Source organism: Primulina eburnea, chromosome 10 (genome assembly GCF_022965805.1).
Source record: "Primulina eburnea isolate SZY01 chromosome 10, ASM2296580v1, whole genome shotgun sequence".
NCBI lineage: Eukaryota > Viridiplantae > Streptophyta > Magnoliopsida > Lamiales > Gesneriaceae > Primulina > Primulina eburnea.
Window position 1 is genome coordinate 13,926,019 of NC_133110.1, and position 25,651 is coordinate 13,951,669.

At 38.4% G+C, this 25,651-nt stretch overlaps 1 protein-coding gene across 1 annotated transcript; it reads left to right on the forward strand.

Moving 5' to 3' along the window:
- The first annotated feature begins 405 nt into the window (after positions 1 to 405).
- LOC140842914 (probable U3 small nucleolar RNA-associated protein 11) lies at positions 406 to 24,091 on the forward strand. Its single transcript, XM_073211118.1, has 8 exons — positions 406 to 461; positions 569 to 659; positions 764 to 855; positions 959 to 1,052; positions 1,148 to 1,227; positions 22,609 to 22,692; positions 23,812 to 23,911; positions 23,999 to 24,091. The coding sequence occupies exons 1-8, from the start codon at positions 406 to 408 to the stop codon at positions 24,089 to 24,091; spliced, it is 690 nt and encodes a 229-aa protein (XP_073067219.1).
- Positions 24,092 to 25,651: the final 1,560 nt, after the last annotated feature.

A 25,651-nucleotide genomic window follows, 5' to 3' on the forward strand; every position in this document is an offset into this window, starting at 1 on the left:
TTCACAAAATACGATTCGTGATATCGTCTCACATAAGTTTTTACACTCAATCCGAAGCCAATTTGCATGATTGAATTTTAGTTAATTTAGAATAATTTTTTTGCCACAATATAAAATACTTTTCATCAAATCAAGATTCTCTGCATTGGTGTCTCCTTTAAACCCTAAGCCTTCACCGCTTTCCACAGGCAAGTCTTCTGTGCTTAATAATTATTTTGAATTTGGTGTAAATACTAAAGAAATCCGTTGTTTTTTTTCTGTACCGATAATCTTCGCTGTTTCACGGTTAAATTATTTCAACTCAAGATTTTTGTTAGCCCTTTATGTTTTATGTAGTGGTTTTTGCCTTTCTGAAGTGCGTAAATTGATTTTAATGTTCTGTCAATTTTTTTTGCTAGCATAAAGATGTCGTCTTTAAGGAATGCTATTCCAAGAAAAGCTCACAAGGAGCGCGCTCAGCCGTAAGTGTGATTATTTTTTGGGGACATTAATTTTGTTATTGCCCGTTTTGAAATATTTTGACGTATATTTCCGGTTCACTCAATTGATGATTTGTTGTGTGTACCAGACATTTGAGAAGGAAATTTGGGCTGCTCGAAAAACATAAAGATTATGTCATTCGTGCACGAGCCTATCACCAGAAGGAGCAGACTTTACTGGTAATTTCTACTACCCTACGTCTTGTTGGTTTTGGTAGCATTTTATGAACGAAATTTGGCGAGTTCTTATTTTATGGTAAGTCGCTTCTGCGTGTTTATAACAGAAACTTAAGGAAAAAGCATCATTGAGGAACCCAGATGGATTTTACTTCAAGATGATTAAAACAAAAACTGTTGGCGGAGTCCATAAACCTGAGTAAGCTGGAAAATTTTATTTTTATGAGGTTATATGTTCTCTTTTGATGATATTTATTTGAGTGTAATTTGAATATTAGCTGTTGAATGTGGATTTTGTAAAGGAGCCAGGCTAATAAGTACACTAACGAAAAGCTGATGTTGATGAAGACCCAAGACATTGGATATATTTTGCAGAAGCTTAAAACTGAAAAAAATCTTTTATTTTAGAGTTTCTGTTTTTTTGGATCTCGGATTCTCGAGATAGCTGTCATGCAAGTTCTTTATTCTGAAATTTAACTTTTTGGATGCAGAAAATTGAAAGACCTAATGGTATGCTGCATTCTCTTGACAATCAGTCATCATCCAAACATGTTTATTATGCCGACAACAGGTGAGTGATCAAGCCCTTTTTCTGCTGATTCTTGATAGTTTTCATACCTATTTTTTAGAGTAGTCAATTTCATGTTATAATAGTTATGTCACCACCAAAGTTTATTCTTTTCTCATTATTAGATATGGTCGCTTCTGATAGCTCAATTAATTTATTTCTTCAAAGTCATTTTATTCCCTTCTACTTTAGAAAGAACGTCTAATATGTAATCTAGGCAATTAAGATAAAACTATCCGAAGGCCAATTTCAAAAGTTCAATGGCCAAGTGTAAAGGCCCGAAATTCGTGCTTGAAAATTTGCTTAAAAATCTATATTTTTCTTTTTTAAATAATTAAATTGTCTCATTCATAAAATAGACCGATAAATAAAGGTTAATTTTCAAAATGGCAGCGGAAGAAATTAATGTTTGCAAAGTATCAATTTAAAATAATTCATCAACAGATAAAAACTGAGTTCGGAAAATAATAAATGATAAAAATGAGGTCCTCGGGTTCCACTACTGCCGACCTAAGCTAGCTCACTGGTCCCCGCCCTCGGCCCCGACCTCATCAGTACCTAAACAATCAAGTCTTGTGAGTCTAAAAACTCAACATGCATATATCATAAAGAACAAGTAAATAAATAATAAAGTCGCATGCAAGTGAAAATATCATGTAATGAGGTGTAACGTAAAATATCATTTCAATAGTAATTATAGTACGTGCATAACTGAACTGAAAATATCATGGTAAAAATGTTTGCTCATTGGAGCCCTGTAATAAAATAACTTGTAATAGTTTTCTTAGTGAGATTATGGTCTACGCAAGTGGTCCCTGAACTGAACTGACCGGTAACTGGCGACCGGGCCGGTAACTGACGACCGGGGGAAACTGACCGGTAACTGGCGACCGATGAAACTAACCGGTAACTGACGACCGGACCGGTAAGTGACGAACGAGAACTGAACTGACCGGTAACCGGTGACCGGATGAAGTAATAATCCCAGGATAGTAAAGTGACCACAAGCAATATCGCATAAATCTCAAAATGAATATTTTTCTCGTGATATAATTAAATAACATCATTAAATATGAACAATTTCGATCTTCTTGCATTAAAATCATGTACTTGCGATATTTAAAAATACCTATATGGCTTGATTGAAGAGTGAAAGAATATATAAACATGCCTTGGTTTGTTTTGACAGAAAACAAACAAAATAACGACACGGTACGGCGGAGACGGAGTGCTCTTCACTTTCTCACTTTTTCTCTCTTAATTCCTTTAAACCAAGCATGCACCATAATTATTATAATAGCGTAAAAATCGTAAAATTGATGCACAAACATTTAAAATATCATGATTTGTGCTCAGGACGTTGCCAGGACCAAAAATCTCACCCCGGTTGCAAAATACAATTTTTCCCCTGGAAACCCGAAAATTAGCGTTTCACCCCGATTCTTCTACAATTGACCCGAATCTTACCAAACTCCTTAAAATGTCCCAGAACATTTTTAAAAGTGTTCTTATATGTAAACTCGAGCCTATAGTATAACTTAATCGATTCTTTTTTTTTTTAAACTTGGACCGGGGTCCAGGTTTTAATCCGTATCGACTCGAAACACAACTAAATCTTTTTCAACTTTTGAACCCACCTTACAAACTTTAAAAAGATCCTAAAATTATCACCTCATCCTCATAAACCCACGGCTGGAACTCCAGCACATCATTTGACACTAATCCCTCTCCACTAGCCACGTCTACCCTTTGCTCACCTCTCCAAATTCATGCCAACCCTCCTCCACCGAACCAACCCTCAACCAACCACCTCTCGACTAATCTAAGCTCTCTCATGGACGCAAACAACCCACACAAACATCCCCATGCACCAACCCTTTCACTCATGATCGCCCCACACTAAAATGAGCCACCCACGGTTCATGCTCCTTTCCGTGATTGAACCATACTAGGGTGTACCAGCAGCCTTCAGACCTTTCCACAGCCACGGTTCAGACCCCATGTAACCTGGTTCAGACCTCGGATCGATCTTCATTCCATCGACTCCTCCCCTACCTCCATATATGCACACTACAAGAAAAATTCAAATCAACAACACCCATACGACAACGGGTTTTATTAAAACCGTTGTTTTTTTTTAACAATGGTTTTAACAAAAAACGTTGTCGTAGCATAAAAAAACACGTTTATAGACAACGGTTTTGTAAAAACCGTTGTCTTTTATGTGTCTACGACAACGGTTTTTAAAAACTGTTGTCTATGAGCGTTTTTTTTTGGGCTACAACAACAGTTTTTAAAAACCGTTGTCGAAGAGCTTTTTTTTCCCTAAAACAACGGATTTAACAACCGTTGTCTATTAGCGGTTTTTTTTAGGCTACGACAACGGTTTTTAAAAACAGTTGTCTTTCGGATGGTTTTTTTGGGCTACAACAACGTTTTTTCAAAAACCATTGTCTATATAAGATTTTGTCAAGGGTCAAAGACAACAGTTTGTGTAAACCGTTGTCTTTCGAATGATTTTTTAACTACGACAACGGTTTTTTAATACATTGTCGTTTTTTAGTGTTTTATTAGGTTAAAGACAACAGTTTTTGAAAAAACGTTGTTGTCTTGTCTAATTTTTATAAAAATTAGCGACGGTTAAAGTAAACCGTCGCTAATATTAGCAACGGTTTTCGTTTGCCCGTCGCAAAATATAGCGACGGTTTGTACTTTTCCGTCGCCGATTCCATTTAGCGACGGTGCATAAACCATCGCGTTTTTAAAATTCTTGACTTTCAAATTAGCGACGATAAACCGTCGCTAAATTAATGAATGTGACGTTTATTTAAAACACCGTCGCTTATTGCGACGATTTAAGTAACGACGCAACTAGCGACGGTTGTATAAAATTTGTCGCTACTAGCGACGGTGTTTCTTCTTACCGTCGCTACTAGCGACAGTTTTAACTTATACCGTCGTGCATATTCTATAAATATCAGCATCCTTCCTCATTTTCTTCCCACACTCCATGTCTTTTCTCTTCCACAAAATTCCTTTCACTTTCACTTTTCCATTTCATTTTTCTTCCACTATTTTCTTTAAATTTTGGTCCACTATTTACTTTACATTTCACTATATTAAGTGTTAAAGTTTATAAATATATTAATTAAATAAGATTGTTAGGTTTATAAAATTATGAACGTAAATTTTTTTTTATTTTACGAAAAACAATAGCGACGGAAATCATAAGCATAAACTGTCGCTAATTAGCGACGGTTGCCATAATTAAAACCGTTGCTAATGTGCGACGGACATTTGAAATAGTCACTATTAGCGACGGCATTGTTTTGATAAACCGTGGCAAAAGTTTGTTTTTACAACAATTTTCCACTGCTACGACAACGGTTTTTCACCGTCTTCTTTAGACGTCTTCGACTACGGTTTTTAACCGTTGTCTTTGAGCGCACCCTTTAACCACAGTGCCTTTAACAACGGTTTTACAAGAGCTACGACAACAGTTTTTCACCGTCGTCTTTGATGTCTACGACAACGATTTTTCACCGCTGTCTTTGAGCTTACCATTTAACCACATGGGCTTTAACAACTGTTTTTTTTTTACCTACAACAACGGTTAAAAACCGTTGTCTTTCGTCTTTTTTCTTGTAGTGGCACTAACCGAGCCTCCCTCCCAGAAATCCCTCTGCTCGACCACTCCTTAGCAGCGTTCAACAACTCAACTAAACCCCAAGCCAAACATCTCAACACACCAGAAACTCTTAACCTCACAAGGATTGCAGCCCTTTGCACCGTATTAAGAAAAACGTGAGTTTCAAAGCATGGAATGCAAAGATACATGCAAAAACCAAAACCAACCATGCACATACTTGGATCGAGAGTTTCACAAAACATTTACTCACATAACAGCATGTATATATCTTGTATGATGCATAAATAAAATGGTACAAATGCGTGCCTTGATGTTATAGACGCGAGGGGATCGAAGAACGATTGCCGGAGATATTTTTTTCTTCAAGAAATGATCTTGGCCGATGGAACCTTCAGCAGAAAATGGTGAAACCGATGGATAATAATGATGAAAAAGTGGGTGTCGGCTGGTGGGGGAAAGGTAGGGTTAGGTTTAGGTTAAAGAATGGTTTAGTGTTAATTAAATAGTAATCAAATGGATAATGGGCCCTAAATTGTTTAATTAAAAGCTTAAAAGAGCTTAAAATTTGGCCCATTAAATCCAAATAAAATCTCAAAAAATATTTCGTGTTGAAATGATTTTGAAAATATTAGCCAAACCATTAAAAAGTCTTCCGATTCGATAAAATTTGCGTACCGTTAAAAATTCAAATTCTGCGGGTAAAAATACCCAAAATTTCCCATTTTCAAAAAATATACTTAAAAATACTTTAAATTAATTTTCAAAAATAAATTGTGAAATAAAATAGTTTTTCCTGAAAATTCTCCGGTCTCCGATCCTCGTTCGAACGTGAAATGCATCTAGAAATCCTAATACATGAATTTCATGAATTAAATCTTATCATGCATGAATTATGTATAAAATGCATACAAATAATCAAACACAAATTAATGAAATAAACATGCATTTTATGCTTTAAAAGAATTTAATAAAATACCAAATAAATTTAATAATTTGCATCATGTGGTTCATGTGGACTTTTCGGTTTTTGGGACGTTACAATCTTCCCCCCTTAAATTGAATTTCGTCCCCGAAATTCGCTTATCCTTTATAATCAAAAAGTTTAGATTCTTAATTCTAGTATCCCAATAATCTACGCTTCTGCTGCACTACTCTGATAAATAAATGTTAAACCGTCCTTATGTCTCCTCAATCCTAATTATATTGCTTACTGAATCCTTGATTGCGAATTGCAACTTTAAATGACTTATGGTGACTTAATTTTATTCTACTATGTTCTCGAATTTCTGACTTTCTCGCAATTTCTTATACTAGAAATGGATATCCCAAGTTATCGCACTTTACTTTTCTTATACAACACCCATAATGTCCAGCGTCCTATTACACTGGTATTTAGACAGTTCAACTTAGGAAACCTTAGCCTCAAAATTTACTGATCGACTTCTATCCTCGGTGATACACTTAAAATTTAAACTTTATCTCAACCACATAACAAAATTAGCCTAAGATACTTGAATCGAATATTTATCTTACGGCACCAAACTTACATAACTTAATTATTTACAATTACACCCCAAATATTAAATTAGCAAATCTTAAATTCGAGTAGTGATAATCCATAAAATCCAAAATATACAATCTCGATCTTCTACCTTAATAATAAAACCCTTCTAGTATCAAATACATTCTTAAACTATTCTCTTTCTAGTTACAATATAGTCGAGGCCTAAGACTCGGGGTTTTCCTCATTGAACATATGTCGCATTCTTAAGTATCATCATTACTTAATTAAATATTAGCGTATAAAACTTAATAAGTTATCTCATGGTAGCATTAGACTAACTTTAATAAATCAACTTCACTTATAACCCATAGAGTTCTAGAATCCCCATAACAAGCTTTTAGATATCTTACTCGATAAAAATCTTAACATTCATTCATTGATAACTTATGTTGAACACAACTAATTTCCTTTTGTTTTTAATTCACCCAAAATTTCCGTATGAAAAAAATATCCCATAAATTTGAAATTCAAACTTACACAATCCAAGTAGTCTAAGATAACCTAATTCCAACACACATAATCTCTTATTTCCAAATTTCTTAATGACTTACAAAAATTCATCAAGGTAAGGTGTCTACCTCAATTCTTATATGCGTCTATCAAGTAACCTACCTATCCATCATACCCGACTTTCTAGAAAGATTTAACCCCAACAAAGATATAATTTTAACTCTTAAGATCACGATTAAAACTTATGATACGTCGAACTTAATTTCTCAAAATTTTGTTAACTCAATATCTACTCTTATAACTTAACTAACTGATCACTTTACCTTAAATTTTCGTCACTTAAAATTCGTAATTCGTCACAACATTATTTCTCTAACGTTTAAATTTTCACGCCTAAGATTGATTCATCCTACACTGTCCTTGGTTACCATTCATTATAACATTATAACCAAAATATCTAAATATTCTATATTTCCTTCAAGACTAAATAACCGAAAAGTCCTATCCTTTAAACCGTTCAATTCCCACTTATTACTATATAAGTTCTCAAATTTTTTAAAATTGTAAAATTAATTCTTACTTTCCTCGAACATCATCCAATTTTTCCCTAAATCTCGAAATTCCACAATTACCCGTGAGTCCTCAGTATTCCCAATTTCATTTTATAGATTTCCCGTATCATAAGGTTCAATAGCCTTAAGTTTATTAAACCCAAAATTAATTCCCATAACACGTCTTACATTTCTTAAAATCCCGAGTGTTCCTCAAAAGTTCGCATTTACTCCTTAAAAATTTGAAAATTGTAATCTGGCCCTTACAGTTCTCCAAATTTACAATTTGGCCCTACAACTCTTCGAAATTTGCATTATTGTCCCCATAAAATTTTCCATATTTCCCTCATTAAACTTTTAAATTCTCGAACTCAAAAATTAAATCCCAAAATTTGGTAAATTCGAAAATAGTCCCTTAGAATTTTTTTGTTTTGTAATTAGGTCCTCAAATTATTAGTTATCACAATCGGGTCCTTAAAATTAAATTCTTAATTCATGCAATTCAATCCTTAAATCGAACTAGATAGAGCATGCATCCTAAATAAATTCTCATAATTAATATTACATTTTTATAGATACTTAAAATTCTCAAATTGTACATTTATAATCTTAACGATTGTCGTAGTCTTCGAATCGCTATTGCTTATATGAAATCCTCAAAATTCACTCGACTAGCAACCAAGAACCATCAATAATTTCTTAGAAATTCTCCAAGTCCCAAAGGAATTCATAATTTTCAAGATTAACTTATGACCCATAAAGAGGACATCGGTACTGTTGACCAAAAATTAATATAGTCAAATCAATTTCAACTTCTCCTAAAGCCCAATATTTGGATTCCTAGACATTTCCAATTCCAAACTTAACCAACATGCATAATTACATTATTTCTTTAAATTTAAATAAATATTGAATAATTAAAATCTGAACATAAAATATTTCATGAAAACGTGCTGATAAAATATTTCATGCTTTAAATAAAAGGCGTAAATGTAAAACTTACAGACCGAAGACGTGACTTCATGAGCTTCTCGTGGTCAGTAGTAGTACAACCTTTTACAAGAATTAGGCGCTGATACCAACTGTAAAGGCCCGAAATTCGTGCTTGAAAATTTGCTTAAAAATCTATAATTATCTTTTTTAAATAATTAAATTGTCTCATTCATAAAATAGACCGATAAATAAAGGTTAATGTTCGAAATGGCAGCGGAAGAAATTAATGTTTGCAAAGTATCAATGTAAAATAATTCATCAACAGATAAAAACTGAGTTCGGAAAATAATAAATGCTAAAAATGAGGTCCTCGGGTTCCACTACTGCCGACCCAAGCTAGCTCACTGGTCCCCGCCCTCGGCCCCGACCTCATCAGTACCTACAACAATCAAGTCTAGTGAGTCTAAAGACTCAGCATGCATATATCGTAAATAACAAGTAAATAAATAATAAAGTCGCATGCAAGTGAAAATATCATGTAATGAGGTGTAACGTAAAATATCATTTCAATAGTAAATATAGTACGTGCATAACTGAAATGAAAATATCATGGTAAAAATGTTTGCTCCTTGGAGCCCTGTAATGAAATAACTTGTAATAGTTTTCTTGGTGAGATTATGGTGTACGCAAGTGGTCCCTGAACTGAACTGACCGGTAACTGGCGACCGGGTCGGTAACTGACGACCGGGGGAAACTGACCGATAACTGACGACCGGGTGAAACTAACCGTAACTGACGATCGAACCGGTAACTGACGACCGAGAACTAAACTGACCGGTAACTGGCGACCGGATGAAATAATAATCCCAGGACAGTAAATTGACCACAAGCAATATCGCATAAATCTCAAAATGAATATTTTGCTCGTGATATAATTAAATAACATCATTAAATATGAACAATTTCGATCTTCTTGCATTAAAATCATGTACTTGCGATATTTAAAAATACCTATATGGCTTGATTGAAGAGTGAAAGAAGATATAAACATGCCTTGGTTTGTTTTGACAGAAAACAAACGAAATAACGACACGGCACGGCGGAGACGGAGTACTCTTCACTTTCACACTTTTTCTCTCTTAATTCCTTTAAACCAAGCATGCACCATAATTATTATAATAGCATAAAAATCGTAAACGTGATGCATGAACATTTAAAATATCATGTTTTGTGCTCAAGATGCTGTCAGGACCAAAAATCTCACCTTGGTTGCAAAATGACTATTTTGCCCCTGGAAACCCGAAAATCAGCGTTTCACCCCTAGACTTCTACAATTGACCCGAATCTTATTAAACTCCTTAAAATGTCCCAAAATATTTTTAAAAGTGTTCTTATATGTAAACTCGAGCCCATACTATAACTTAATCGATTCGTTTTTTTTAAACTTGGACCGAGGTCCAGGTTTTTAATCCGAATCGACTCGAAACGCAACTAAATCTTTTCCAAATTTTGAACCCACCTTACAAACTTTAAAAAGATCCTAAAATTATCACCTCATCTTCATAAACCCACAGCTGGAACTCCAGCACATCATTTGACACTAATCTCTCTCCACAAGCCACGTCCACCTTTGCTCACCTCTCCAAATTCATGCCAACCCTCCTCCACCGAACCAGCCCTCAACCAATCACCTCTCGACTAATCTAAGCTCTCTCCTGGACGCAAAAAACCCACGCAAACACCCCCATGCACCAACTGTGAAGGCCCGAAAATATTTACTTGAAAATTTGCGGAAAAATTAAAATTTTCTTTTTAAAGAACTTAAATTGCCTCATTCATAAAATCAACTGATAAATCAAATTCAATGTTTAAAAATAAAGCAGCGGAAGAAAATAAAGTTTTGCCAAAAATTAAAATTTAAGAATATTCAACGACTGATTTAGTGTTTGAGCATAAAAAAAATATGGCAAGTGCCGAGACTGAGGTCCTCGGGTGTCACTACTGTCGAACCAAGCTGGCTCAAAGGTCCCCACCCTCAGCCCTCTGCTCATCAGTACCTACAACAATCAAGTCTAGTGAGCCTAAAGACTCAGCATGCATATATCGTAGATAACGGGAAAATACTATAGTAAAATTTTCATGGGATAAAATATCGTGTCATGAGGCATGCTGAAAATAACTTGTACTGAACAATTATATTACGTGCATAACTGAATTAAATAACATAGTAAAAATGTTTGCTCCTTGGAGCGCTGCACTGAAATGACTGATAAAAATTTTCTGTTGAGATTATGGTCTACGCATGTGGTCTCTGCACTGAACTGAACTGTCCGATCACTGGCGACCGGGGTACCAAACTGACTGATCGGTCACTGGCGACCGTGGTACCAAACTGAGCTGATCGGTCACTGGCGACCGTGTAAAATAATATTCCCATGATAGTGAATCCACCACAAGCAATATCGCATAAATCTCAAAAATAAGCGTTTTATATTTTATGCACGTAATAAATTAAATGACTGAATTAAATATCCTGTATCATTTTACCAACTGGATTGGATCGTCCCCAGGCTCGCTGCAACCTAAATATGCCATTAAAATATGCAATATATTTTTCTTGACCAAACTATGCAATCAAGTTTGAAAATGCGACAATTACGTCTACCGACTTCGTATTTAATCATGACTCCGAACCAACCCGAACCAACACTGAACCAACGTATAGTCATGATTAAAATACGCTTAAAATTATGAACTTATGCTCCTAAAATGATGGGGGTCGAAATCTAGGTGAAATGGAGGCCAAAACATGAAACGCTCTTTCGAGAGTCAATTTGGCACATCGCACCGTAAATTCTCGTACGGCCTCAAAAATGATCCGAATCACAAACGGTTGAAAACATGACCTTCCTAACTCAATGGGGCACTTTCCAGTCCAAGGACATAGGCTAAAAGCCAACCAAGAACTCGAACGAGCCTCCGAACCGACACAGCAACTTGCTGTAATTTCCAGCAGCTGTACAATCGCGTATCTTGTGTTTTTTTCGAGACTACCGGCCATTGGGGGCGTGAACCACCGACCAGAGACTCTTACCAACATCCCAAGGAATGATTCGAACCATGGCTAAGGGCCCTAGGCCAGCCACAATTCGAATGTTTCCAGCAACCAACTGAGAAGATCCACCGAGAGCACATTTGATGCGCGTGTGGTGTGTTTTGCTTGCTTGTTGTCTCGTGTCGTTCCAGTGGCCATTTGATTGACCATGGCACGATCTAGACATCTTGGGTCATGGTATGAACCGTGGCTAAGGGCCGTAGACCGAACCAGATCCACACCATTCCACCATAAGCGAAATCAATACATGCTGTATAATGAAAGGGGCCGAAGGGTGAGGGGCTGTTCTTGATGTTTTAATTGAAAACCGAGCAACCATGGACCAAGCCACCAAAAGGGCGACTTAGTCACGTCTTAGGTATGCTAGGGAAGGGATCTAACCATGGCCATAGGCCCTTGGGGCAGCCAAGATCAGATCCTTTCTCCTTGGACAGAAACTGAATTTCGAAGCACCAAATGACAGTGGTGGAAAGCTGCTGTCATTTTCGGGTTTCATCATGCATGGGGCTGGTTTGAATGGACCAACATGATCCTAATGCATCCTATTACGTGTCTAGATGTTGCCTTGTGAGCCTGGAGTCGATCCATAATCCGAACCACAAAACAAAAGGGAGCCGTGAACTGCACAAGAAAACCGAAATCTGCATGTAATGTTTCAAAATGTTTTGGCTATGTATTTCGGTTTTTTTAGCATGATAAAACCTGATCATGTACTGAAAAATAATTGATAATATGACTTGATTGAGGTTTGAAAGAAATCTAGACATGCCTGGTTTCGTTTGAATGAGAAAACGAAATTAAGAGACGATGCGGCGCGGAGGAGTGGAACGCTTCTCTTTTCTACCTTTCTTGCACTCGATTTCTTTCCCTTCCATTCTAGCTTAGAACTCACGATTTTCTATCTGAAAATGGCTGCTGGTTTGGTGATGGAGGGGGGGATTTAGTGGTTAGGGGAGTGAGGGGAGATCCACAATTAAAGGGATAAAAAAGTGACCAAGTCTCCCTCCTCTTTCAAATTTTGAATTGTTGATTGATAACAAATGAATTGATGGATGAATCTAGAAGGGGTGGCCGAATTATTGAGCTTATTAGACTAGGATAATGCTAAATATTTACTTAATTAAGGTGGACCAAGAATTAAAAGATCATTATGCTAACTCAACCAAGAATGGGTCAAAGGGTGATGAGTTGGCAAAGTGTTGTCTAGACAAGGGGGTGGCCGAAATTTATTAATAAAATGAATGGGAAGTTTTGTTTATTTACTAAATTAATAACCCTTAAAAGCCTCACTAATCCCTTAAATAATTTAGTGAATAAAACCCTTAATACTAGGAACTTAATTGAGCTTATTTCTTAATCACCTCAAGTAATTAAATTAAATCCTCAAACCTCCTTTTTAACTTAAATGAACTTACTTGCTAGTTAAAATAAAGTCTGGAAATATTTATCGAATCTTAAATTCTATCTCAAAGCTCCAACTCTAGTCCGGCTTCACTGAATTTAACTGAAATGATAAAAATCAAACTACTGCACTGAAATAATAATATAATTAACTTCAAAGAAATGCATTAAAATAATCATGCAATGAAGTCAATTTAATTTTAAAAATCTAGAATTATGCATGGCTTATACGTAGACTGATTTACGGGTTCTACAATCCTTCCCCCCTTAAAAGAAATTTCGTTCTCGAAATTAGAACTCACCGAATAACTCTGGGTAACGATCTCTCATCTCCGGCTCAGACTCCCACGTAGCTTCCTCCTCTGAATGGTTGAGCCATTTGACTTTGACTCGCTTAACCAACTTGTTCCGAAGTTTCTTCTCCTGTCGGTCTAGGATCTGCACTGGTCTCTCCTCATAAGACAGGTTCGGGGTAAGTTGCAACGGCTCAAAATTCAGCACATGCGAAGGGTTTGCCATGTACTTTCTCAGCATGGAGACGTGAAAGACATTGTGTACTCCAGCCAGATTCGGCGGAAGAGCCACACGATAAGCTAGCGTCCCAACTCTGTCGAGGATCTCAAACGGTCCGATGAATATCGGACTGAGCTTCTCTTTCTTCCTAAATCTCATGACACCCTTCATAGGTGCCACTTTCACAAAGACATGATCGCCCACTGCAAACTCTAAATCTCTCCTCCGCTGATCTGCATAGCTTTTCTGTCGACTCTGAGCAGTCCTCATCCGATCACGGATCTTGACTACTACATCTGCAGCCTGCTGAACAATTTTTGGACCCAACTCTGCTCTCTCTCCTACTTCATCCCAATAAACAGGAGATCTACACTTACGTCCATACAAAGCTTCATACGGCGCCATACCAATAGAAGACTGGAAGCTGTTGTTATAGGTGAACTCTACCAATGGTAAGTGCGACTCCCAACTCCCAGAGAAATCAATGCCGCAAGCACGAAGAAGATCCTCCAAAATCTGAATAACTCGCTCCGACTGTCCATCTGTCTGCGGATGGAAAGCTGGGCTAAACAGCAATTTAGTACCCAAAGTCGAATGCAAACTCTTCCAAAATGAGGAAGTGAATCTAGGGTCTCTATCGGATACGATCGAAACTGGAATACCATGAAGTCGGACTATCTCTCGGTTATACAACTCTGCATACTGAACCATGGTGAAAGTCTTCTTAATAGGCAAGAAGTGCGCTGATTTGGTAAGACGATCTACAATCACCCAGATGGCATTCGATCCTCTGGCTGACTTCGGTAAACCGGTCACAAAATCCATGGTAATGTTCTCCCACTTCCACTCGGGAATAGGAAGGGGCTTGAGCAAACCTGCTGGTCTCTGATGCTCGGACTTCACTAACTGGCAAGTCAGGCACTCGGATACAAAACGCCTGATGTCCTTCTTCATCCCTAGCCACCAATACAATAGCTGCAGATCTTTGTACATCTTCGTACTCCCAGGGTGAATAGAGTACGGGGACATGTGGGCCTCTGATAGAATATCTGCTCGGATAGAACCACTGCTAGGAACCCACGTCCTGTCTCGGTATCTCACAATACCGTCGGTGACTGTATACAAGACACTGCCCTTGGCTTCATCTCTCTTCTTCCACTGTGCCAATTGCTCATCTGCTGACTGTCCACTGCGAATACGGTCCATAAGGGAAGACTGAATGGTCAAGGTAGATAGACGAGGAACTCTATCTCGAGGATAAGTCTCGAGATCAAACCTCTGCATCTCAATCTAAAGAGGTCTCGAAACTGTCAAATGAGCCATCATTGCGACTTTTCTGCTCAGTGCATCTGCAACTACATTAGCCTTACCCGGGTGGTAGCTAATGTCACAGTTGTAATCTTTCACAAGCTCCAACCAACGCCTCTGACGCATGTTCAGCTCCTTATGCGTAAAGAAATACTTGAGGCTCTTGTGGTCGGTAAAGATCTGGCACTTCTCTCCATACAAATAATGCCTCCAAATCTTCAATGCAAAAACTACGGCAGCCAACTCTAGATCATGGGTAGGGTAATTCTTCTCGTGGATTTTCAGCTGTCGAGACGCATATGCTATCACCTTCCCATGTTGCATCAAAACTGCACCTAAACCTAGCTTCGAAGCATCGGTATAAAGGACAAACTCGCCGGGCACTGATGACATGGCCAAAACTGGTGCTGAGATAAGAGCTTGCTTCAAAGTATCAAAGCTCTTCTGGCACTCATCGCTCCACACAAACTTCACATTCTTCTTTGTCAATGATGTGAGTGGAACGGCAATGGAGGAGAATCCCTGAATGAATTTCCTGTAATATCCTGCTAGCCCAAGAAAACTGCGGATTTCGGATGCATTCTGCGGCACAACCCAATCTCTGACTGCAGCGACTTTCGCCGGGCTGCCTCAATGCCACTGCTAGAAACAATGTGGCCCAAGAACGCCACCTTCTCTAACCAGAATTCGCACTTACTGAACTTTGCGAATAATTTGTGCTTCTGCAAGGTCTGCAGCACTGTGGTCAGATGTCTGCTGTGATCCTCCCGACTCTTGGAGTAGACGAGAATGTCATCTACGAACACTTTCACAAACTGGTCGAGGTACGGCTGAAATACGCGATTCATGAGATCCATGAAGATCGCTGGCGCATTCGTCAGACCGAACGGCATCACAAGGAACTCGTAGTGACCATAACGAGTCCTGAAAGCTGTCTTGGAAACATCTGCATCTCTCACCCTCAACTGGTGATAACCGGAACGCAGGTCTATCTTAGAGAAAATCGAAGCTCCCTGCAACTGGTCAAACAGATCCTCAATCCTCGGAAGTGGGTACTTATTCTTCACTGTAACCCTGTTCAACTCCCGATAGTCAATGCAAAGCCTCATCGAGCCATCCTTCTTCTTCACAAATAAGACTGGCGCGCCCCATGGTGAAAAGCTCGGGCGAATGAACTCCTTGTCGAGAAGTTCCTGAATCTGCTTCTTAAGCTCTGCCATCTCTGTCGGTGCTAATCGGTACGACGCTTTGGAGATTGGAGCCGTACCTGACATAAGCTCAATGGAAAACTCCACCTCTCTCTCGGGTGGCATACCAGAGACGTCTTCGGGAAAAACGTCTAAGAAATCTCTGACAATCGGAACATCTGAGGCTGACTGGTTGGATTCCTCGGGGACAGATAAAAGGTCGCTAGAAATGCCCGACACCCTCTATGCATGAGCTTTCTAGCCTGAACATATGGAATAATGCGCGGTAAAGGAAAGTACCTGTCCGGCTCAAATAAGAATTGCTCCATCCCAGGCGGTCGGACAAGAACAGATCTCCGCTAGAAGTCTATCAACACTCTGTTCCTCAATAGCCAGTCGATCCCTAGGATGATGTCAAATTCTGGCATCGGTAGCACGATCAGATCCGCATAAACAAGGTTACCGTGCAGCTCCATATCTATATCTCGGATAACATTGGTGGCTGCCATCTCTTCGCCTGACGGCAACACTACTGAAAAGGCTATGTCTAGCCCAATGGTCTTGATCTTGAGAAAATTTGCAAAGACCTCCGAAATAAACGAGTGAGTGGCCCCTGAATCTATCAAGGCCTTGGTAGCGGAACCAGATATAAAAATTCTCCCTGAAAGATCGGAACTCTAAGTTGAATCCCACTACAAGGACTAAACATATAGACATGCAAAGGTCAAGGTTCTTCTAGCTTAATTCCCCCAAAATAAATCTGAGTAGAGTATGCAATCCTATAACAGTTCTAAGTTCAAAAATCTAAATCCCGATACCCAAAACGCTGAAATTCGAATAATAACTCAATGCTTAAAGGTACCTGTCAACAACATAGTTTCCGGGTTTGTTTCCGCGGCATGGAGAACAAAAACGCTGCCTTGAGTAGGCAGATTTCTCTGAGGACACTGCAGCAACATGTGGTCTAGACTGCCACACTTAAAACACTTTCCTAAGCTAGACTTACACGCTGCAGGATGGCGGCGTGAGAACCTGGGGCAGATTGCATGCTCAAAAGTCCTCGAGGCTGGGCGCCCCTGCTGTTGCTTCTGCTGCTGCTGGCCTCTGATTCTAGGCGGCCCATGAAATGGCCTCTTGTTTTGCTGCTGATGCTGATGAGGAGGAGAGCGGTGTGGTACCTGGACTCGGCGCTTGCCCTGGCGATCCCTCTCGATATCCCGCAGATCCTGCTCTGCGGATAGGGCTTTGGAGATTGCAATCTCATAAGTAGCAGGGTCACACACCCTAACATCCCGGGGCAAGATCGGCCGTAGACCCACCAGGAAATGCATCAACTTAGCTCTGGCATCATTCGCTATCAGGGGCACAAAGTGACAACCCCTCTCGAACTTACGGATGAACTCCGTAACCATCATATCCCCCTGTCTCAGACTCATGAACTCGGTGGTCAACCGGGTGCGCACTTCCTCAGCAAAATACTTGGAGTAGAAAACCTCCGTAAAGCGTGTCCATGGAAGTGTAGCCAAAGTCAGGGCTACTGCTGCTCCTTCCCACCATAAGCGGGCATCTCCAGTGAACAGATAGGTGGCGCATCTGATTCTGTCGGCATCTCCCAGCTCCATAAACTCGAAGATGACCTCGAGGGATTTGATCCATCCCTCAGCAATCATGGGGTCAGACGTCCCAGAAAACTCTTTCGGACGCATCTTCATAAACCTCTCATAAACAGCCTCGGGCCCTGTCGGCCTGGCTGCGGCTGCGGCATTGTTCCCCGCAAACTGTGTGAACAACTGCGTCATCCCAGCTAGCATCTAGGCATTCATGTCAGGTGGGGGTGGAGGTGGAGGTGGAGGAGGAGGAGGTGTCTGCCTCTCTTGTCTCTGATCGTCATCGTCCTCGCGACGGTGCTCGCCACCACCTCTCGGGCGTCCTACTTGACGTCTAGGTGGCATACTGTTCCAACATAACCCATACGTAACTAACATGCATAATTACATACTTTATTTGAAATGAACACTGAAATACTGAAAATCTGGTCGAAATTATTTCATGGAAGCATGCTGTCAAAATAATTCATGCTTTAAATAAAATGCTGAAAAGTAACACTTACAGACCGAAGGCGTGACTTTGTGAGCTTCTCGCGGTCAGTAGTAGTGTAACCCTTTACAAGAACATAGGCTCTGATACCAACTGTGAAGGCCCGAAAATATTTACTTGAAAATTTGCGGAAAAATTAAAATTTTCTTTTTAAAGAACTTAAATTGCCTCATTCATAAAATCAAATGATAAATCAAGTTCAATGTTTAAAAATAAAGCAGCGGAAGAAAATAAAGTTTTGCCAAAAATTACAATTTAAGAATATTCAACGACTGATTTAATGTTTGAGCATAAAAAAAATATGGCAAGTGCTGAGACTGAGGTCCTCGGGTGTCACTACTGCCGACCCAAGCTGACTCACTGGTCCCCGCCCTCAGCCCTCTGCTCATCAGTACCTACAACAATCAAGTCTAGTGAGCCTAAAGACTCAGCATGCATATATCGTAGATAACGGGAAAATACTGTAGTAAAATTTTCATGGGATAAAATATTGTGTCATGAGGCATGTTGAAAATAACTTGTACTGAGCAATTATATTACGTGCATAACTGAATTAAATAACATAGTAAAAATGTTTGCTCCTTGGAGCGCTGCACTGAAATGACTGATAAAAATTTTCTGTTGAGATTATGGTCTACGCATGTGGTCTCTGCACTGAACTGAACTGTCCGATCACTGGCGACCGGGGTACCAAACTGACTGATCGGTCACTGGCGACCGTGGTACCAAACTGAGCTGATCGGTCACTGGCGACCATGTAAAATAATATTCCCATGATAGTGAATCGACCACAAGCAATATCGCATAAATCTCAAAAATAAGCGTTTTATATTTTATGCACGTAATAAATTAAATGACTGAATTAAATATCCTGTATCATTTTACCAACTGGATTGGATCGTTCCCAGGCTCGCTGCAACCTAAATATGCCATTAAAATATGCAATATATTTTTCTTGACCAAACTATGCAATCAAGTTTGAAAATGCGACAATTACGTCTACCGACTTCGTATTTAATCATGACTCCGAACCAACCCGAACCAACACTGAACCGACGTATATTCATGATTAAAATACGCTTAAAATTATGAACTTATGCTCCTAAAATGATGGGGGTCGAAATCTAGGTGAAATGGAGGCCAAAACATGAAACGCTCTTTCGAGAGTCAATTTGGCACATCGCACCGTAAATTCTCGTACGGCCTCAAAAATGATCCGAATCACAAACGGTCAAAAACATGACCTTTCTAACTTGATGGGGCACTGTCCAGTCCAAAGCCATAGGCTAAAAGCCAACCAAGAACTCGAACGAGCCTCCGAACCGACACAGCAACTTGCTGTAATTTCCAGCAGCTGTACAATAGCGTATCTTGTGTTGTTTTGGAGACTACCGGCCATTGGGGGCATGAACCACCGACCAGAGACTCTTACCAACATCCCAAGGAATGATTCGAACCATGGCTAAGGGCCCTAGGCCAGCCACAATTCGAATTTTTCCAGCAACCAACCGAGAAGATCCACCGAGAGCACATTTGATGCGCGTGTGGTGTGTTTTGCTTGCTTGTTGTCTCGTGTCGTTACAGTGGCCATTTGATTGACCATGGAACGATCTAGACATCTTGGGGCATGGTATGAACCGTGGCTAAGGGCCGTAGGCCGAACCAAATCCACACCATTCCACCATAAGGGAAATCAATACATGCTGTATAATGAAAGGGGCCGAAGGGTGAGGGGCTGTTCTTGATGTTTTAATTGAAAACCGAGCAACCATGGACCAAGCCACCAAAAGGGCGACTTAGTCACGTCTTAGGCATGCTAGGGAAGGGATCTAACCATGGCCATAGGCCCTTGTGGCAGCCAAGATCAGATCCTTTCTCCTTGGACAGAAACTGAATTTCGAAGCACCAAATGACAGTGGTGGAAAGCTGCTGTCATTTTCGGGTTTCATCATGCATGAGGCTGGTTTGAATGGACCAAAATGATCCTAATGCATCCTATTACCTGTCTAGATGTCGCCTTGTGAGCCTGGAGTCGATCCATAATCCGAAACCACAAAACAAAAGGGAGCCGTGAACTGCACAAGAAAACCGAAATCTGCATGTAATGTTTCAAAATGTTTTGGCTATGTATTTCGGTTTTTTTTGCATGATAAAACCTGATCATGTACTGAAAAATAATTGATAATATGACTTGATTGAGGTTTGAAAGAAATCTAGACATGCCTGGTTTCGTTTGAATAAAAAACGAAATGAAGAGACGATGCGGCGCGGAGGAGTGGAACGCTTCTCTTTTCTACCTTTCTTGCACTCGATTTATTTCCCTTCCTTTCTAGCTTAGAACTCACGATTTTCTATCTGAAAATGGATGCTGGTTCGGTGATGGCGGGGGGATTTAGTGGTTAGGGGAGTGAGGGGAGATCTACAATTAAAGGGATAAAAAAGTGACCAAGTCTCCCTCCTCTTTCAAATTTTGAATTGTTGATTGATAACAAGTGAATTGATGGATGAATCTAGAAGGGGTGGCCAAATTCTTGAGCTTATTAGACTAGGATAATGCTAAATATTTACTTAATTAAGGTGGACCAAGAATTAAAAGATCATTATGCTAACTCAACCAAGAATGGGTCAAAGGGTGATGAGTTGGCAAAGTGTTGTCTAGACAAGGGGGTGGCCAAAATTTATTAATAAAATGAATGGGAAGTGTTGTTTATTTACTAAATTAATAACCCTTAAAAGCCTCACTAATCCCTTAAATAATTTAGTGAATAAAACCCTTAATACTAGGAACTTAATTGAGCTTATTTCTTAATCACCTTAAGTAATTAAATTAAATCCTCAAACCTCCTTTTTAACTTAAATGAACTTACTTGCTAGCTAAAATAAAGTCTGGAAATATTTGTCGAATCTTAAATTCTATCTCAAAGCTCCAACTCCAGTCCGGCCTCACTGAATTTAACTGAAATGATAAAAATCAAACTACTGCACTGAAATAATAATATAATTAACTTCAAAGAAATGCATTAAAATAATCATGCAATGAAGTCAATTTAATTTTAAAAATCTAGAATTATGCATGGCTTATACGTAGACTGATTTACGGGTTCTACACCAACCCTTTCACTCATGATCGCCCCACACTAAAATGAGCCACCCACGGTTCATGCTCCTTCCCGTGATTGAACCATATCAGGGTGTACCAGCAGCCTTCAGACCTTTCCACAGCCACGGTTCAGACCCCATGTAACCTGTTTCAGACCTCGGATCGGTCTTCAAGCCATCGACTCCACCCCTACCTCCATATATGCACTAACCGAGCCTCCCTCCCAGAAATCCCTCTACTCGACCACTCCTTAGCAGCGTTCAACCACTCAACTAAACCCCAAGCCAAACATCTCGACACACCAGAAACTCTTAACCACACAAGGATCGCAGCCCTTTGCACCGAATTCAGAAAAACGTGAGTTTCAAAGCATGGAATGCAAAGATACATGCAAAAACCAAAACAACCATGCACATACTTGGATCGAGAGTTTCACAAAACAAATACTCACATAACAGCATGTATATATCGTGTATGATGCATAAAGAAAATGGTACAAATGCGTGCCTTGATGTTAGAGACGCGAGGGGATCGAAGAACGATTGCCAGAGATATTTTTTTCTTCAAGAAATGATCTTGGCCGATGGAACCTTTAGCAGAAAATGGTGAAAACGATGGATAATAATGATGAAGAAGTGGGTGTCGGCTGGTGGGGGGAAAGGTAGGGTTATGTTTAGGTTAAAGAATGGTTTAGTGTTAATTAAATAGTAATCAAATGGCTAATGGGCCCTAAATTGTTTAATTAAAAGCTTAAAAGAGTTTTAAGCCCAACGAGCTTAAAAGTTGGCCCATTAAATCCAAATACAATCTCGAAAAATATGTCGTGTTGAAATGATTTTGAAAATATTAGCCGAACTATTAAAAAGTTTCCCGATTCGATAAAATTTGCGTACCGTTAAAAATTAAAATCCTGCGGGTAAAAAAACCCAAAATTTCCCATTTTCGAACAATACACTTAAAAATGCTTTAAATTAATTTAAAAAAATAAATCGTGAAATAAAATAGTTTTTCCTGAAAATTCTCCGATCTCCGATCCTCGTTCGAACGTGAAATGCATCTAGAAATCCTAATGCATGAATTTCATGAATTAAATCCTATCATGCATGAATTATGTATAAAATGCATAAAATAATTAAACACAAATTAATGAAATAAACATGCATTTTATGCTTTAAAAGAATTTAATAAAATACCAAATAAATTTAATAATTTGCATCGTGAGGTTCACGTGGACTTTTCAGTTTTCGGGACGTTACACCAAGGGGCAATGAGACTGTCTTCTCTGGAACTTCTGTTTGAATCACTTGAATTCCATGTTTACACTTGTGTGTCTGCAAATGACAGATTTTTTTTTTCCATCCAAGACACTGATTTGGTGGTAATGTACTGGTCACACAAAGTATTAATGCATAAAATGGTGCAGGGAAAATATTGCTCAATAGTATAGCATTTTGAGCTTAGTAGATATTTTTGTCTTTCATGAAGTATGTTGGCTGGCTGTTGATTCTCTTTCTAGGGAGGAGGCAAGAGAAGTACGCAAAAAAGTTTCAGAACAAGGGAACCCATCAGCTTTTAAAGACTTGCCTAAAGTTATTTTGAGGTACTGAAACTTATTTATTTTAGTCAATTGCCTCCTACGAAATTGGATTGCCAGGTTGATAACCTGTTTCTACTTGCCTCCCCACAATTAAGATCACTACCGAGTACCGAATGATATCATTACCGTCAATCCATAAGCTATATTGCAAAAACGAAGTGGACTACAAATTATCCTTGACAATCAGAAATAATTTGCTTTAGTCTGCCTGTCATCACAGCTCTTTCATTTGTCTCTTCACCACCCATAATTTACCCCCTTTAAGTTATCAATACCTCACTTGTTGATTGAATATGGTGATATTTGGCGCCTTATCATAATATCTTATTTTTCTTATTGAATTTAGTTTTCAATTTCTACTTCTTTGGTATTCCCTGCTATTGTTCGTGTTTTCTCTTCAAAAACTTTTTTGGATTTGTTGGTCACAAATATATACCAATTGGGAATATCAATCGCATGCTATGTGAGTTAATTATAATTCCATTTATGCGTGCATGATAAATATTTATGGCCGTGTGTCGTTTTTGTCTTGTCTGGACTTTCTACTGCGCTTCTATTTCTTCCCAGAGATCAATATTATCCCGTCATTGTGAGTGCTGTATCTTTGTATAAATTTTATGGGAATTAGGGGATGATACTTTTCTCCATCATTTATCCTTGCCACTTGACGAACCTTGGTTCAAGAAATCGAATTGATGCACAAGTGCTAGAGCATTTAAACCCAACTGACGTTTCTTGTATCATGAACTACTATCTATCATATTCCCTAAAGGGTCTTGCTTGTTGGCAATCGTTGCTGCATTTTCCTAAAATTTAATCCTTTTTCTATGCTGTATCTTTCTACTTTGATTTTGGGTATTTAGTTTTATTCCAAATGAATTTTCTGTTTCTTGTAGAACATAACTTTATCGAATCAAATGGTTGGTTATCTGTCCGCCGTGAACAAATCCTTTTCCTTTTGATGAGTTTTGCTTTGGTTGATTTCCAAATTTTTTTTCAGTCTCTCCTTGGATTTAGGCCTTCATATTACTTTTGTTTCTCTTCTACATCGAGGAAGTTAGACTAGAATTTGTGGTTGATGAGTTTCGTTTAATCGTGTATAGAAACACGGTCAACATGCAGGAAGACAGATTCTTCATATCGAGAGCTAGAGGATAGAAAAAAACGGTTAAAAGATCTAGAGAAAATATACAAGGATATGTCTATGCAGAAAGAGTTACATGTATCAATATTTCAGAGAGTACGTTATACGGTTCATTTTTTCCTTGTTTCGTTGTAAGGTAATCATTTTAATGCATCATTGGTGCAGAAAAGGGGTAAGAAACGCAAACTGCGTGAAGATGAAATGGTTAGTGCCATTTCAAGCCCCGTGTATAAATGGCGACATGAAAGGAAACATTGAATAGAATACTTATATAACGAAGATTTCTTGAATGAGAACCTGAGGAGGGGACGTGCAACAATATCCTGTAGTCATCTAGGAAGCACAATTTTCGTAACTGTGTGGAAACTGCGTGATTTTTTAATCGGAACAACCGTAAACGTTGAAACATAATTTTTCTGTGACTGATGTTGGAAACAGAAGTATACTTCAATGTTTTCATAACCGGATCACCTTCATAACCGGACCGGTGATCGAATCGAAAAACACATGTTGAATTTATGGTGTGACTGAAAATTGTTATATTATATAATATAATATTATAAATAATGAAAAAGATATAGTTACCGATATAGTGATATTTCATGCTTTTAATTTCCCAAAAATACTCTGCCATTAGAACAGTCAGATCCATCAAATTTCACTGTGAAGAACTACAATAATGTGTGTAAAGTTTATAGCTTATATTTTCATTGTCGAAATTTTTTTCCATAAAAATATAATAGAAAAAGTGGGAAAATAGAGTGTTGTTTTGAATCTTTTATATATATATATATATATATATATATATATATATATATATATATATATTTAGAAAACTAACATTTAAAAATATGTTCTATTTAGATATATGTGTAATAAAAGAGTTACTTTGGAGAGAGTTCAAACAAGTTTTATGGTTTATGCATATGTTTTTAGGTTTGCTAACTTTTTCTATGACAAGCGAGCAAAATTGGGCCGCCCCACATCGATTTGGTATTTAAAGAATTCGGTGGTGAACCCAAGTTGGTAATTTATTGTTAAATTTGATCGTGAATTATTTAGTTCTGGCCATATTGATAAGTTGTTTTTGATACTTGGTGAGAAAATTGAAGATAAGACATTTCTAGATTTGATAAAAAGGTTGTTTGAATGTAAGATAGTCAACATTGAATTGGGTGGGGTTTGTTTAGGCAGGGGTCTGCCTCAAGAGTCTGCCTTGAGTTTGATGTTGATCAATGTTTACTTTAATGGGTTTGATATGCACATTCAAGAATTACTATTAAACACGAATTAAGAGATTCCTAAGTTCGTGGAATATGATCTTGTATCGGCTGAAAGAGATTCAGACCATGTTTTTTTATAAGCCATTGAAGATTTATGTTGTCCTATTATTGGATGAGATATTGATTGTTACTTCAGGAACAAAGATTGATGGCTTTAGAATTGGAGAATAGAGTAGTGAAGTTGAACGTGATTTGGATTTGAGAGTGGATAAAGTTACAACTGTCATTCATAGCGTGGTTCACTACAAAAAAACGAAAGGCGTAGCGACGGTTTTAATAAAATCGTTGCTATTATAGAGACAGTTTTTCCTAAATCGTCATTATATAGAGATGGATTTTATTAAAATTGTCGCCTATTAAATTTAGCGACAATTTACTAACACCCGTCGCTATAATAGCGATATCAACCGTCGCTAATATTGCGACAATTCCACAAACCGTCGCTCATGTACGACGGTCTAGTATTCTACCGTCGCTACGTTAGCGACCGTTTTTAATCAACCGTCGCTTAATTTTAAAGACGATTTGTTTTATC